At 35.8% G+C, this 13,008-nt stretch overlaps 1 protein-coding gene across 5 annotated transcripts in view; it reads left to right on the top strand.

Moving 5' to 3' along the window:
- Window positions 1-13,008, top strand: part of PDE7A (phosphodiesterase 7A) — a 77,506-nt gene that overhangs the window by 54,153 nt on the left and 10,345 nt on the right. For 4 of the 5 annotated variants that reach the window (XM_027638461.1, XM_027638463.1, XM_027638465.1 and 1 more), the window contains 3 exons: window positions 8,617-8,768; window positions 10,431-10,494; window positions 12,342-12,437. In XM_027638461.1, the coding sequence (XP_027494262.1) occupies window positions 8,617-8,768; window positions 10,431-10,494; window positions 12,342-12,437 (312 nt within the window). The remainder of the gene's footprint in view (window positions 1-8,616; window positions 8,769-10,430; window positions 10,495-12,341; window positions 12,438-13,008) is intronic. The other variant, XM_027638464.1, reaches the window with a different exon arrangement.

Raw genomic sequence — 13,008 nt, 5'->3', positions numbered from 1 at the left:
TGACCCTAAATAAGTAAGACCTTGTCAAAAGGTTTTTAGAATTCTCTTGGACCACTCTCATCTGAACATCCTTCTGTGGGGAGATAGTGATGTTGCCAACACATGGGGATCTATTTTGTGTGTTCTAGATAAGGGAATATGACACATATGTGAGTTAAAATATCTTGGAAAGAAGAAAGGGGTTTTTGAGTTACTCAGTATGTGTCTGTATGGCTCAATTTTGAAGCAGATAGATGTTAGCATATGGTATAGTGCTTCACATAGGAGAGAAAATAACATGATTTGAACTTAAGACTTCATTGAGACTTAGACAGTTCTTCTCTTCAGTTGTATATGAAGCCTTTTTAGTGGGAAAAGAAAGGGAGACTGTTACAGGTAATGGATAAATCTAGTTTTCTTTCTTGAGAAGGCAAACACTTGAAGAAATTCATGAGTTTATTATACAACCTTCAGATGGTTTACTTGGAAATCATAGTTCATGTAACATATTATATGCTACTCTGAGATCTGACAAAGATGTCAGCATCTACTGTTTGCCATGGTGTTTTTGACTTTTCAGTTTTTTGCTCACAAATTGTTGGAAAAGGTTTATCTTATGCAGTGAATTTAGATTCCCCTTGGCTGAGAGGCCAGAAGTCAAAGAAGCGAGAGGAGCGCAAATCCAAATTGATTGCTTTAAACAATTTGTAAAATCCTTGTGTAACAGCAGCCGGTCCTGCTTTTGATGATATCATCTAGAGATTGAGATAGAATGAGCCTGGTCCAGGTGAATTTGAATGCTCTTTTTAGTTTTAAGAAAACAGAGGAATTACCAAGCTGAATATGGTTAAAAGTAATTGTCTTGTTCAACGGTCCTACTGTGAAGAAGGGTGAGTTTCACAATCAGTAAAGTCATGCGAGAAGATTTCTGTTGGTCATAGGTTGAATGAATTTGTTTCCCTATGAAAAAACCAGCACTGAAAAGTAAAAAGCTTGTACTCAAGAGATTTCTCCAAAAGCTGCCTTTCTGTGAAGGATGGGATTCTGAAATGGTCTTCTAATTATTCACAATCCAGATTATTCAAATATATTGTTTTCCTCAATATGAGCAAAATTTTGACTTGGGTTTAATGTGGAGAATGCAGTCCCACAAGGGGAAGTCACAGACAACGCTCTAAATACAACCTTAGCCAAGCGAAAACAGTGAAGATAAACTTGAAGTGAAAAGTGAGCTTGAAGTGAGCTTAGTTAAGGAAGATTTTTGGGATAAAAGCTGCCAACTGAGAATACAGGATAGGTTTATTTTTTTTCTTTGCTGTCCTAGATTGTTGTTTCACCTACAGTTTCTTCTTTGCAAGTTTCTGTAAAACATCGTGTGTGCCCTGGAGTCTTGCACAGATACAGACCACTCTGTTTTATTGCTGAAGTAAGTTTGACCTTAGAAGAAGACAGAGACACATTCTGGTTTCTTTTTCCCTTTTCTTTTGAACCTCTCCATTGTTTTTCTTCTCCAAGTAGCTTATTTTGAAAGCTTTTTTTTTTTTAAATGCTGGATAATTTGACGGAAAGTATGTGAGAATTCTTTTGTTTTCATGTCTGCTCCCAATTTGACTTTTGTATTCGCAGGCATACAGACTGGTAAAGGAAATTCTTTTTCTGTTAACCATGTTTTGTTACTTTCAAATTATTCTTTCATTTCTGGTGGTGGAAAATAGCTAAAAAGTATTACTTGGGGATTCTGACTGTCCATTATTGTAGAACTGAAGATTTCTAGGACACTGAAGAAAGGTGGGGTTTTTTTATAAGACATCAAGAAAATTATTTGGTGATGGTTTGGAATATATTATCCTTTTGGGAAAATGGTGGAACCATTATTGTGTCATGTACTTGTCCTTCAGGAGCATCAGTATCTCGATTAACACAGCAAAACCCATTTTGTAAGGGCTGTATTTGTGTTCTGATGATATTCCTCTAAATGTTTTGCTTCAGTGAAGTTCATTGGTTCGCACTATGCTGTTGTGAGCTGCAGATTTGCCTTGCCCAGTGGGTGGGTTCAGGTTTAAAAAAAAGTACACAATTGCAGGATTGCTGGGGTTATGATTCAGTAGATTGGTATGGAAAGATTATGCCTTGTATATAGTTTCCTAGTCCTGAGATTATTGCATAATATTACTCATTCCAGCAGAGGAATGGCATTGTATAATTTACTTAATTTTGTATCTTTCCTGAGGTGTTTACAGAAATATTAAGATCAGCCAAAATTCAAGAGAGATAAATTAGTAAAATCCTGTAGATATCTTTTCACAGTGTTTTCTTTACACTTTTTCTGCTGTGCATTGGCTTACAGTGCCATTGGAGAATTGGCACTTATTTCATACTGAAGTAGTCTAATCTCTGCACTCTGAATAATTTCTCTCAAATTAGCTCTGCTTTGAGCAGAGAATTGGACTAAAGGACTTTGGTCTCTTCTGGCCCTTCCCACCTAAATTATTCTACGGTTCTGTGGCTCTATATTTTGCTAAAGCAAAAAGGATTTCACTCTGTAAGGTCCTTCAGGAAAGATGTTATCTTTGGTAGTGGTGATGTTTAGCAGTTCTTTCTACCTCCATTGGGGAAGATTTGTTGAAAACCACTGTAGTTTTTAATATAATTTTGGTATTACCAGAGGTTCTTGAGACTTAGCAATTTTTTCTGAATCCCCTCAGTCAGAAGACACTTGCAAAGCCATGTTTGTTTCATTGATCCTTAACCTGCATAAGGATTTAGCATATTTTCCATTGGTCATTACTATTTGGAAAAGAAATGTATGAATGTTTGTATAAGTAGATATATACTAAAACCAAAACAGTCTGGCTTAATTTTTTTCATTTAAGCAGGAGAGGGGATGTAGTGCCTTACAGTGATGCTGAGCAGAGGTTCAAAGTGCTTATAAGGAAAACAAGAAGTATAATAAGGTAATTTAGTCTTTCTAGGAAAATTCAAAATCCTTGCTGAAATTGTATCTTCCAAATGAAATCATAGTTTTATATAATGCTTTAGTAATGAATGTCTTAAAAACTACTTGAAACTGCAAATCATGAGTGGAAAACTTACAGAAGAGTTAAATAACAGGACTTAATTTTTTAGAAAATGTTCATGGATCTAAAATAAAATATTTCTTAATGGTTTGAGGGGGATAGATGGGAAATTAGAATGCTTATGAGTCCCTCTAGTGGTGTGAAATGCTAGATAAGGCTTTCACATTATTCTTAAATAGAAATTATTTATGTCCTCTAAGACCTTAGAAAGATGGTTATAAGTGACATATTAAATTGAATATTGCTTTCAAGTGTATATATTTACAGGTAATAGAAACTTTCAGATATCATGTCATGTTTAGTGACATTATCTACTGTGTAAAAATGATAAATGCATAGTTGGGCTTAATATGGAAAAATCGTGAGAGATTACTTCTGCTAAAAGAAGATATTTCTGTGATGCCTCTTAGGAAAAAATCTCCTGGTCGGCATGTGCACCTCACACTTCAGGTTTTACATTAAACATAAGATCCATCCTCTCAAATATTGTTTTTAAATTTCTTTTTTCTGTTAGTGGCAGTGATACCTGAGATCCTCAGTTATGCTCTTTCTATTTATTATAGCAAAAACCAGTGATTTTTATTGTGGATAATTTCCTATTTGCCTTTTGTGCTGTAGCAGGGAAGAAATGGAGGTAGAGTTCTTACACTGGGTAGCCTTGTTTCAGCCAGGATCCCATCAGAGGGTATGAGTCTTTATCTTTGCATTAAAATAAAGTTGAAGCATATTGTTAGGATTTAGGTTTTCCATTAATAAAAAATTAAACCAAATCATAATTAAGCCATCATTCTGCCTTTTGTTGACTGTCCTTACTATATGCAAGATGCAAAAATTCAGAGAGCAAATCTATCAGTATATGATTTAGTGATATGATTATGATTCTGTGATTATCACTAGTTTTCACTTTGTATTTTTATATCAGCATGAGAAAAATAAATATTTAATATCCCTGTGAAATGTGATAAAACTTTTTTTTAGATTTTCGTGAAGAGTGACATGCTTGAGAGATTGGGAGTGGGAAGAGAGATTAAAATTAGTGTCTTGAAATACAGATGAAATCTGTTACATGAAGGCAATATGCACTATTTTATTGCTGTATATGCATAACATTAGCAAAATAATTGATATTAGTAAACAGAATTACTTTTTTTTTTTTTAGAGAAAGGAATATTTTATATTACCAGCATCTCACTTAAGGTGCTTAGAAACAAGAATATAATAATTTTGATCAAACAAACAAAAAGAAAACCCCCCAAAAATTGGAAAATATTTTGGATGATATCTCTAACTTAGAAAGGAATGAGAAGAAGAACATAGGATGGCTGCTGTCGACTAGGCACAAAGACCTTACAGGTTGTGTTCTGATTCCTTGCATCAAAAGCACTTCCAAATGCTGCAGATCCTTCTTAACATGCCTGCCATCCCAACTTTGCTTTCATTCTCTTCAGTTCTCAGGGCAGTAAATGGCATACTTATTTTTTTATTCTAATTTGTCTCTAAACTGTCCTTAAGAGCAAATGGTCAGTATTGGATATTAGAAAGACATTTAGCACACTGAAGGCTCCAAATGAAAGATGTTTAGGCTGGGAGGAGGGACGTCTTTGCACCATGCTTATTCATGAGCACTCTTCTTTCTTCACCACCTTCTTTCCATAATAAATACATTATTGAACCTTGATTTGGTCGGGTCTTCGAAATTAGCATCTCATTTCATGACTCATGACAGAAGAAGGTAGGCTGACATTCTCATATTAATCATGCATATAAAGAGAACTAATGTGCCAGGAGGGAAATACCAAGTTTCCATTGCACAACTGTATTTTACCAGTCCTTCCTATGAACTGGTCTTAGCTGGTCTGCTGGAACCACAAAGCAGTTGGTTTGTGTATCCTTAATAATAATTTATCTGTGAAGAAAAGGAAACAGCAGGCACGGTTGCTATCAGTGTTCCTGCAGCTGAAGAACCTGTCTTCCTCCCACCCCATTCCTTGAAAGTCAGCTATTTTCTGTTTCAGCCTCCCTTTTAAATTAATAACCTGTCAAACCTCCGCAACTGAGTCGCCTGTTCTGAATTGTCTTGTGGAAAATGTTTAGCTGTTAAAGGGAGAGAAATTTACTTTTGGGGTTGGTGTTGTCCCCCCGCATGAGGTGTTCTGGAACTGCAGGGGGATGGCAAGGCTCAAGATCTCTTTTCTCAACTGGAAGTTATTCTAATCATTGCAGATCTAAATCATAAAGACTTTTAGTCAAGGTTTGTTTAGCTTGGGCTAATCGTGTACAATAACTAGTAGTTCAAAGGGAAGTGCAAAGCCCGACCTCTGGGAAGAAACAGCCCCAGCTGGAAAGCAGCTTGGCTGAAAAGCACCTGAGGCTTCTGGTGGGCACCAAATTGAACATGAACCAGCCATGTGGCCTTGTTGGAAAGAAAACAAATGGTATCCTGGGCTACATTAAGAGGAATGGTGCCAGCAGATAGAGGGAAGTGATCCTGCTCCTTTATTCAGCACTGGCGAGGCCTCACCTGGAGTCCTGTGTCCAGGTCTGGTCTCCCCCGTAAAAGAAAGACATGGACATACCAGAGAGAGTCCCACAAAGGGTCAGGAAGATTAAGGGGCTGATGAGAAAAGGCTGTGCTTGGACTGTTCAGGCTTGAGAAGGCTCAGTGGGGGAACTCACCCGTGTATACGAATATCTGAAGGGAGGGTGCAAAAATGATGGAACCAGGCTCTTTTCAGTGTTGCCCAGTGCCAGGACCAGAGGCAATGGCACAAACTGAAACGCAGGAGGTTCCCTCTGAACATCAGGAAACACTTTTCCACTGTGAGGGGTACCAAGTGCTGGCACAGGTTGCCCAAGGAGACTGTGGAGTCTCCATCCTGGGAGATACTCAAAAGCTTCTGGGACACTGTCCTGGACAATGTGGTCTGAGTGACCCTGCTTGAGAAGAGCAGTTTGACCAGATGAACCCCAGAAGTTTTGTAATAAGCAGCATTGCTACTGGGAAAGCTGGAATGATGTAGGCTTTGCTGTTTGTTTGAATTGCATCAGCTGAAGCAGTGCTCTTTTTTTTCTTCCTTTTTCTTAACAAGGGGTAGAAAAAGTAGGATTAATGTGTAAAAGTAGTTTATGAGCTATACAAATAGGTGATAATTTAGAGAGTTTAAACATGCTAAATGTCTCAATAGCATATTGTGAAGTAAAGAGTAATAATAGTTTACAGAATAATGAAGCTTCACAGAAAACCAAGCAATTCATTTGCCTCTGTACCCACATCATCATCAGAAAAAATACTGAAGCAAGACCATGTGTAACCCCCCACAATGGCTTACAAATACAAGTGGAATGTCTTTACTGCCAGATTATTGCATTTCTGTGCTCTATTTTGTTCTTTGCTGCCAGGAGCTGCTGTTTTACTTGTATTACCTACATCATACTGTTCTGTCAAAGATTAACATGTGGCATCTGTGACAGTGAAACTTAGTTTGTAGTATGACAACAAGAATAGGTTTTTGTTAACTCTAGATCTGTGGAAGAGTACTTGAGATCAAGAAAAGTATTTGCACTATTTCTTCTACTTTAAATATTTTGGTTTTTTGACATTTAATCAAGTTCCTGACTTTTGTATGTGACTTTGTGGATATTTTAGATCATTTTATGACCCAAGTTACAACAGTTTTATATTGTTTTATTTTTCAACCTATCAGCTTCTGTTTTCAAATTTGGATTTTAAGGGATTGGATCAAGGTTGAGGGGGAAGAACTATGCCCCTTTAATAGCAGCAGATGTATTGCTCCCTGATTCTCTGTTCTGCAGCCTGGCAAGGCTCAGATTGTAACCTCATGTTAACAAATGTGCTTAGAAATATTGGTAGAGTAATGCAGCCTGACAGAGTCTATTTATTTACCTGCTGTTCATGTGAACGTTGCTTTATAAGCTACCTTTATCATATGTAGTACATATATATATGTATATACATGTATATACATATATATAGGTATCAGTGTCTTCAGAGGAAGTGCCCTTGTCCTTGAGTATGATAACCTGAAGAAGGATATTTCACGTGAAGTTGTCTGAGTTAGGCCCTGAATTTCAGTGTCTTGATAAAGTGTTTCAGGCATGTCTGAAAGAATATTCCAATTTTCTCAGTTTAATCTCTGTTAGCACAGACTGTTCGTGTGGAACACTGCTGCGTTTGATTAGATACTGTGTGTTTATCACACTGTCAGTTCTGTTTAGAGGTGCTTTATTACTGTGGTTTGGAAATTGGTATATTAATGAGCTAACATAGAACAGAAAGTAAGTTGGAACTTCTGCAGGGAGAAGAATTTAAATGGATAAGATTTATTTTACATAGGATTAAGCTGCTTTCACTAGAAATTGCTGTGGCTTTTTATTGAAGTTGTCAATAAGACTACAACTTCCCCTGTACAGCATTTTAGACTGACTTTTAAGAACAAAAATTGTCACTCCTTACTTCACCAACTTCTAATTGCCTTATTCTTGGAAGAAGAAGAGATCTGTATTATAGGGTTGAGCTCATGTTGGTTTTGAGGATCTGCATTTTTGGAGAAGAGCCTGTTTGCATTGACTTCCTTAATACCTTTTTTTTTTTTTTTTTTTTTTTAGCATAAGTCATTTCAGGCAGAATAAGTGAATATCAAGATTATTGACTATTGATTATAGAAAACTACCATTAGGGTGCTGCTGAAAAGAAAGTAAAGGCCAATTTTGGCCTTCAGTATTTCAAAATCAGAGTATCTGACTTGTTACAAAGAAATTGTAGCTATGCATAGTTTGATCTTCAGGTTTCTCAAACACTTCAACTATATCAAGTGGAATTGGACCTAAGCTAGCGTCAGTCATTTGAATAAACAGTTAACCTAGTAAGTATAAAGCAAAATATTTGGATTAATATTTGAAAACAGGTTAAAATAATTTTCTGTTGTGTTTTCACTGTACCGGGAAAGGGATTTTTATAGGCTGTGAAAATAAATGTGGTACTTGTTTGCCAGAAGGACGTAACTATCTGCAAAAGCACCAAAAGTACTTGAATGTGTTTAAAATTTTGCCAGTAGTGTAGAGCTAAGAGATTTTCTGAGCTTTAAAATCTGTGTAGAAGTTACTCGTATATACTCAAAGCCTATTTGTATCTCCTGTATCAACATGCAGTTTCTGATATTCTCTTGCTGGTGTACATATTTTATGTGATTTGTTAGAGAAACGGATACACGAGAACAGTTTTCAAAAAAATAATTTGTTTGCAGTAACTATGTGTTTGTAGACAATTTCCATAATATTTCTGTCCTTTCAATAACGGAGTTCCTTAAAAAGATATGTTGCAGCTGTGATTTAAATATTTGCTTTTCTTCACAGGATGCTTACACGGAACACTTTTTTCTAAACCCTGGCTCTGTATTTATTATTAATAAAAATATCTGTATTTGTGGCTGAAACGTTTGATACCAAAAAAAAGCATTGGCTTTATACCAGACTTCCCTGAACGCTCATCTTTTTGATAAAGGTTTTTTAGCGAGAGTGTTTATTTTCTTGTTTTTTGTAGCAAATTCTGAAATCGAAGTCTCTGTGTCTGCGAGAAATGTGAGAAGGTTGCTTAGTTTCCAGCGATACCTGAGATCTTCCCGTTTTTTCCGTGGTATCACTGTTCCAAATTCTTCAAACATTTTAGATGATGATTATAATGGACAAGCAAAGGTTGGTTGCTTGATCTTTATTTTTTTAAGTATGTTTTTTAAAATGCTTGCTTGTATATATAACTATATCACATGTTGAAAGTACAACCAAATATGAGTTTTAAGCATGTTTTTTGTATATGTATGTGTATGTATTTTTTTGTGTTAATATAGATATATCTTAATAGATTGCAACAAACTCCTTTAATGCCTTCTAGTGTACTGGGATGATTTTTGTGGCTAGTGTTTTTCTTTCTTTCTTTTTTTTTTCCTAGTAACTGGTGAATGAAGGGTGCACTCTAAAAAAATGAAGAAAGGAAAATGTATCTGTATATAAGAAATGTAGTGGAGCAATTTGGACAACTATTTCCTTTCATTTTTAGTCTAACATGACTAAAGAACATCTGAAAGAGAGTGACCACCTACTACTGCAAACTCAGTAAAATGCAGTAAACTGTTTTCTCGGGACATGTTTATGCCAAACGGACTTTTTCTTTGGTAGGCAGTTCTTCTAGAAAAGAAAACTGTGATAGCTATGTATGGGGAAAACAGGTACTGGGAAGAGAGGTAGTGTTAAGAGAGCAGCAACCTGGATAAAAGAGTAGCGTGTTGGGGACAAAGGATGGATAGTGCTGAAGGAGACTGAACAGGCAAAGATGATTCCGATTATTCAAGATCCCAAAGGCTGTGTGTCACTGCATTTAATGCTTTTTTATTTGTCATATTGACACAAAAAAGGAGTATACTTACACAATGGACATATCCTGAACATGACCAGGCTGTGGTGTAGAAAAAAAATCTGATAACCTGGAGGATGGATCTTAAAAATGTGCATGTAATTTAATAGTAAAGAGAACTTGTTAATGCTCTTGTTTTCTCAGGTAGCAGGGTTTTAATGGCTGATAGAGAAAAGCTAAAATGCTTTTTGCATAATTGGATTATAAAACAGCTCTACCAATCTAATGAGAATAGGAGAAGGCAGGAGTCTGTTGTAAAATATGCTGGACAGGCATTTCTCATACAGGTAGGGGAGGCAGAGATCGGGATTACTGAACTCTGGTGAGGCCTCGTGTGATGTTTGGTGTTCTTGCTGATCCCTTTTGCTGGAAGGACAGTTCATGTGAAGCTGCTGAGAAGACATGCTAGTTCAGTGAGGTGGAAAGTCAAAAGCTAGGTCTGTAAAGAGTTTAAAATGCATTATGGCTCATATAATGGGTCAAATGCAAATGGCTCATATATCTAGTAAATCATCTAGATACTATTTCTCTTCTATAAGCAGGGGAAAGACAGAAAATGAGGTCAAAGACCACAGATTTATTTTCTAGTTCATTGAAAAACTGAAGTCTGAATACAGTGTCTTTCTGTCATATTATTTCTGGTTTTAACCTAATTCTTTTAAATTGTGTCTTACTTCTTTTGAGAAATTGAATAAAGGATGAAAGGAAAATCTCCAACCAGTTCTGTCAAGGCACTTCTCGGGTTTTTTCAGTTTTTTAATTTGTAAGATGTATTTTAAAGTTTTTCAGTTATCAGGCAAATTTAATTATTCTTTTACTACAATTTTTTTTTTGTATGTAGAAATCCTAAGACTTGATCTGTCTCTTAAATCTTAAATACTCTTCCAGGTTACAGGAAGATAGACATACGCTGATTAAAAGATGACAGCTTTTGTGTTTTTTTTCAGTGTATGCTGGAGAAGGTTGGAAATTGGAATTTTGATATTTTTCTGTTTGATAGACTGACAAATGGTGAGTTTACTTTGGCTATTTCATTTGTGTTTTATCTCCTAGCATAACTTAACTGTGGCACTTGTATTGCAGTATATGATTCACTAAAAAGCACAAATTTCATCAGGTAGTACTTTTTGGTTTAATAGTGTTTAATCTAAGTCCTAGTTTGCCTGGTCACTCCATTAAAATAATGATGCTGTCAGTGCTGATAATAATCACTGATTTGTAGAAGAGCCCCTTCATGTACTTTGTACTTTCTGTTCTCTTTCAGTAATTTGTAGTAGTAATTTGATATAAATTAACAAATCATTTTACTGTCTTAGACTTTTTTTTTCAATTATAGGTTTGCTGGTAATTTATATGCTCGTGTCCAAAAGGTCATTTATATTGAACAAGTATTTTTCTGATAAATTTAAAGTTTGATAGTTCTATTGCTTTATAGTGCAATAAGAAGGCACGTTGGTGTGAATGCATTATAATTAGGAAATGTAATAGAATACCTGGAGAATTAGGAGTTGAGAGAGAAGCTGCTGTATGCACAGCTTGCACAAAATAGAAAAAGGAAGAGAACATCGTGGTTAGTTTTGTGCGGCCCATTACAAGTAGCAGTAGGAGCTACAGAAGTATTTGGTTAAAAAAACACCAAAGTATTGTTTAATTTATGGACACACAGAAAAGAGATGTGTAAAAGTGCTGAAAAGGAGGAGGGAGGGCTGCTGCAGTGGGTAGGGTGAATATTTATATCATAATCACAGTGATGGAAGCTGGATTTTGAATAAAATGGAAGGAGGAGATAAGCAAGTCCAGCGTCACAGCGACATTTGTGACAGTGTGGGAAGAGAATGAAGGGCAGCTCTTGCAGGTCTTACATCATATGGAGTAGGTAGCAGAATTGCAATTAGAGTGTTTAAAGTTTTGCATCCTAATTAAGTATTTATAGGAGGACATTTTGATCAGGCAGCCTTGTTCTTGAAAGTTTTTAAGGGCAGAATGCTGTCTATAAAACTCTACTGGATGAGCTGCCCTGGGTGAACCTCTAAGAAACAAATTACCCTGTAGATGTTCCAAGAATTGCATAATTCATTGTGAGGAAATGGCATGCACATGAGAATACATTAAGCCCAGTAATAAGCAAGGTTTAGCAGAAAGTTTTGTCCTTTTGTACCTCAATTTCTGTCTATACTAGGTTCTTTAATGCTAAATGAAGATTGTCAGCCATGACATTGTTTGCAGAGCAAATAATGGGCAAGCTATTTCAAATAAACATTTTGGGCTATTCTCTGTCTCTTGCAGTTTTACCTATTTTACCATTGCAAACGATTGTAATATAGCTATGAGTAGGTGAAGGATATTGTAAGTGTGTAATAGTATGTGTTTCCTGCAGAAACTTTTTCGTAGAGTTGTGGGTAAAATAAGGAGAAGTTCAGCAAAATACATGACAAAAATGAGAGCATATTTACAATGTGAGCTAATCAACAGTGTTGACTTTTCTCTTTGCCTGATCATTTTTGTCTTTGGCTTTCAGCTGTCTGTGATATGTTGCATAAAGTTACTTACAAAGTTGAATGTCATTGTAATGGGTTTGCATGTTGAAACCTGTTGATTTTCTTAGTGTTCAGTAACATTTTCCTCCTATCAGTTGACAGTGGAGAGTTGGTGAATTTATTATCATTAATCAAAACCCGTGGTTATTACTAGAAACAGCTAATGGAATCTTGTCATGCAGTAAGATTTATCATAAATTGGTGTAGAAAAATTTGCTTGTATAATTTTTGTGACCAATTTGTTTGAAATAATACATTTCTTATGAAAGAGTCACTGATTTCATGGCTTCCAATGAATTAGTATTTTCATCTTATTTTTAGGAAACAGTCTAGTCAGCTTAACCTTTCATCTGTTTAATCTTCATGGACTAATTGAACACTTCCAATTAGATACGATGAAACTTCGTAGATTTTTGGGTAAATACAGCTTTTTATTATGATGAATATTGCTGCTTTTTTATACCTTAACTGAAGTGCTGGTTGTAGTTTAGCAGTAAGGTTTGAAGGGTATTAATGCAGTCCAGATCGTGCAGTGATTTAAATTATATTGACTGAGACAATCTCTCAAAGTTTATATGAGTACAGAACTTCCTGTGTTAAATCCAAACAAGTATTAACAAGTGTAGTAGTTCCATAGCTGATGTTGTATTCCATTTATTAAATCTAAATAATCAGAAATATATGTGACATTGTGTGACATTTGTATTGAGAAAGGCTGGACAGCTCCTTTATAATCAGTTCTGCATTGATCTTTGCTTCCCAGTGATATAGTTTCCTAACTGTATGGAATATGTAAGCTTGGCTGGATTTACTGGTGCCAGTTTGATGCTGTCTCTGGCTTGCTCAAACTCTTATACAAGTAAGCACTGTACTGTGGGCATAGTTTCTCCCTAAGCAGAGTGCAGGACAATTTTACTTGAACATTTGGGCCTGCAGCACTGAAATACTTTGATGGAAAGAACTGTAAATACAACGTGGAATATTCAAA

Source organism: Corapipo altera, unplaced genomic scaffold (genome assembly GCF_003945725.1).
Source record: "Corapipo altera isolate COAL_440 unplaced genomic scaffold, ASM394572v1 49, whole genome shotgun sequence".
NCBI lineage: Eukaryota > Metazoa > Chordata > Aves > Passeriformes > Pipridae > Corapipo > Corapipo altera.
This window is presented reverse-complemented; position numbering and strand designations above follow the sequence as displayed.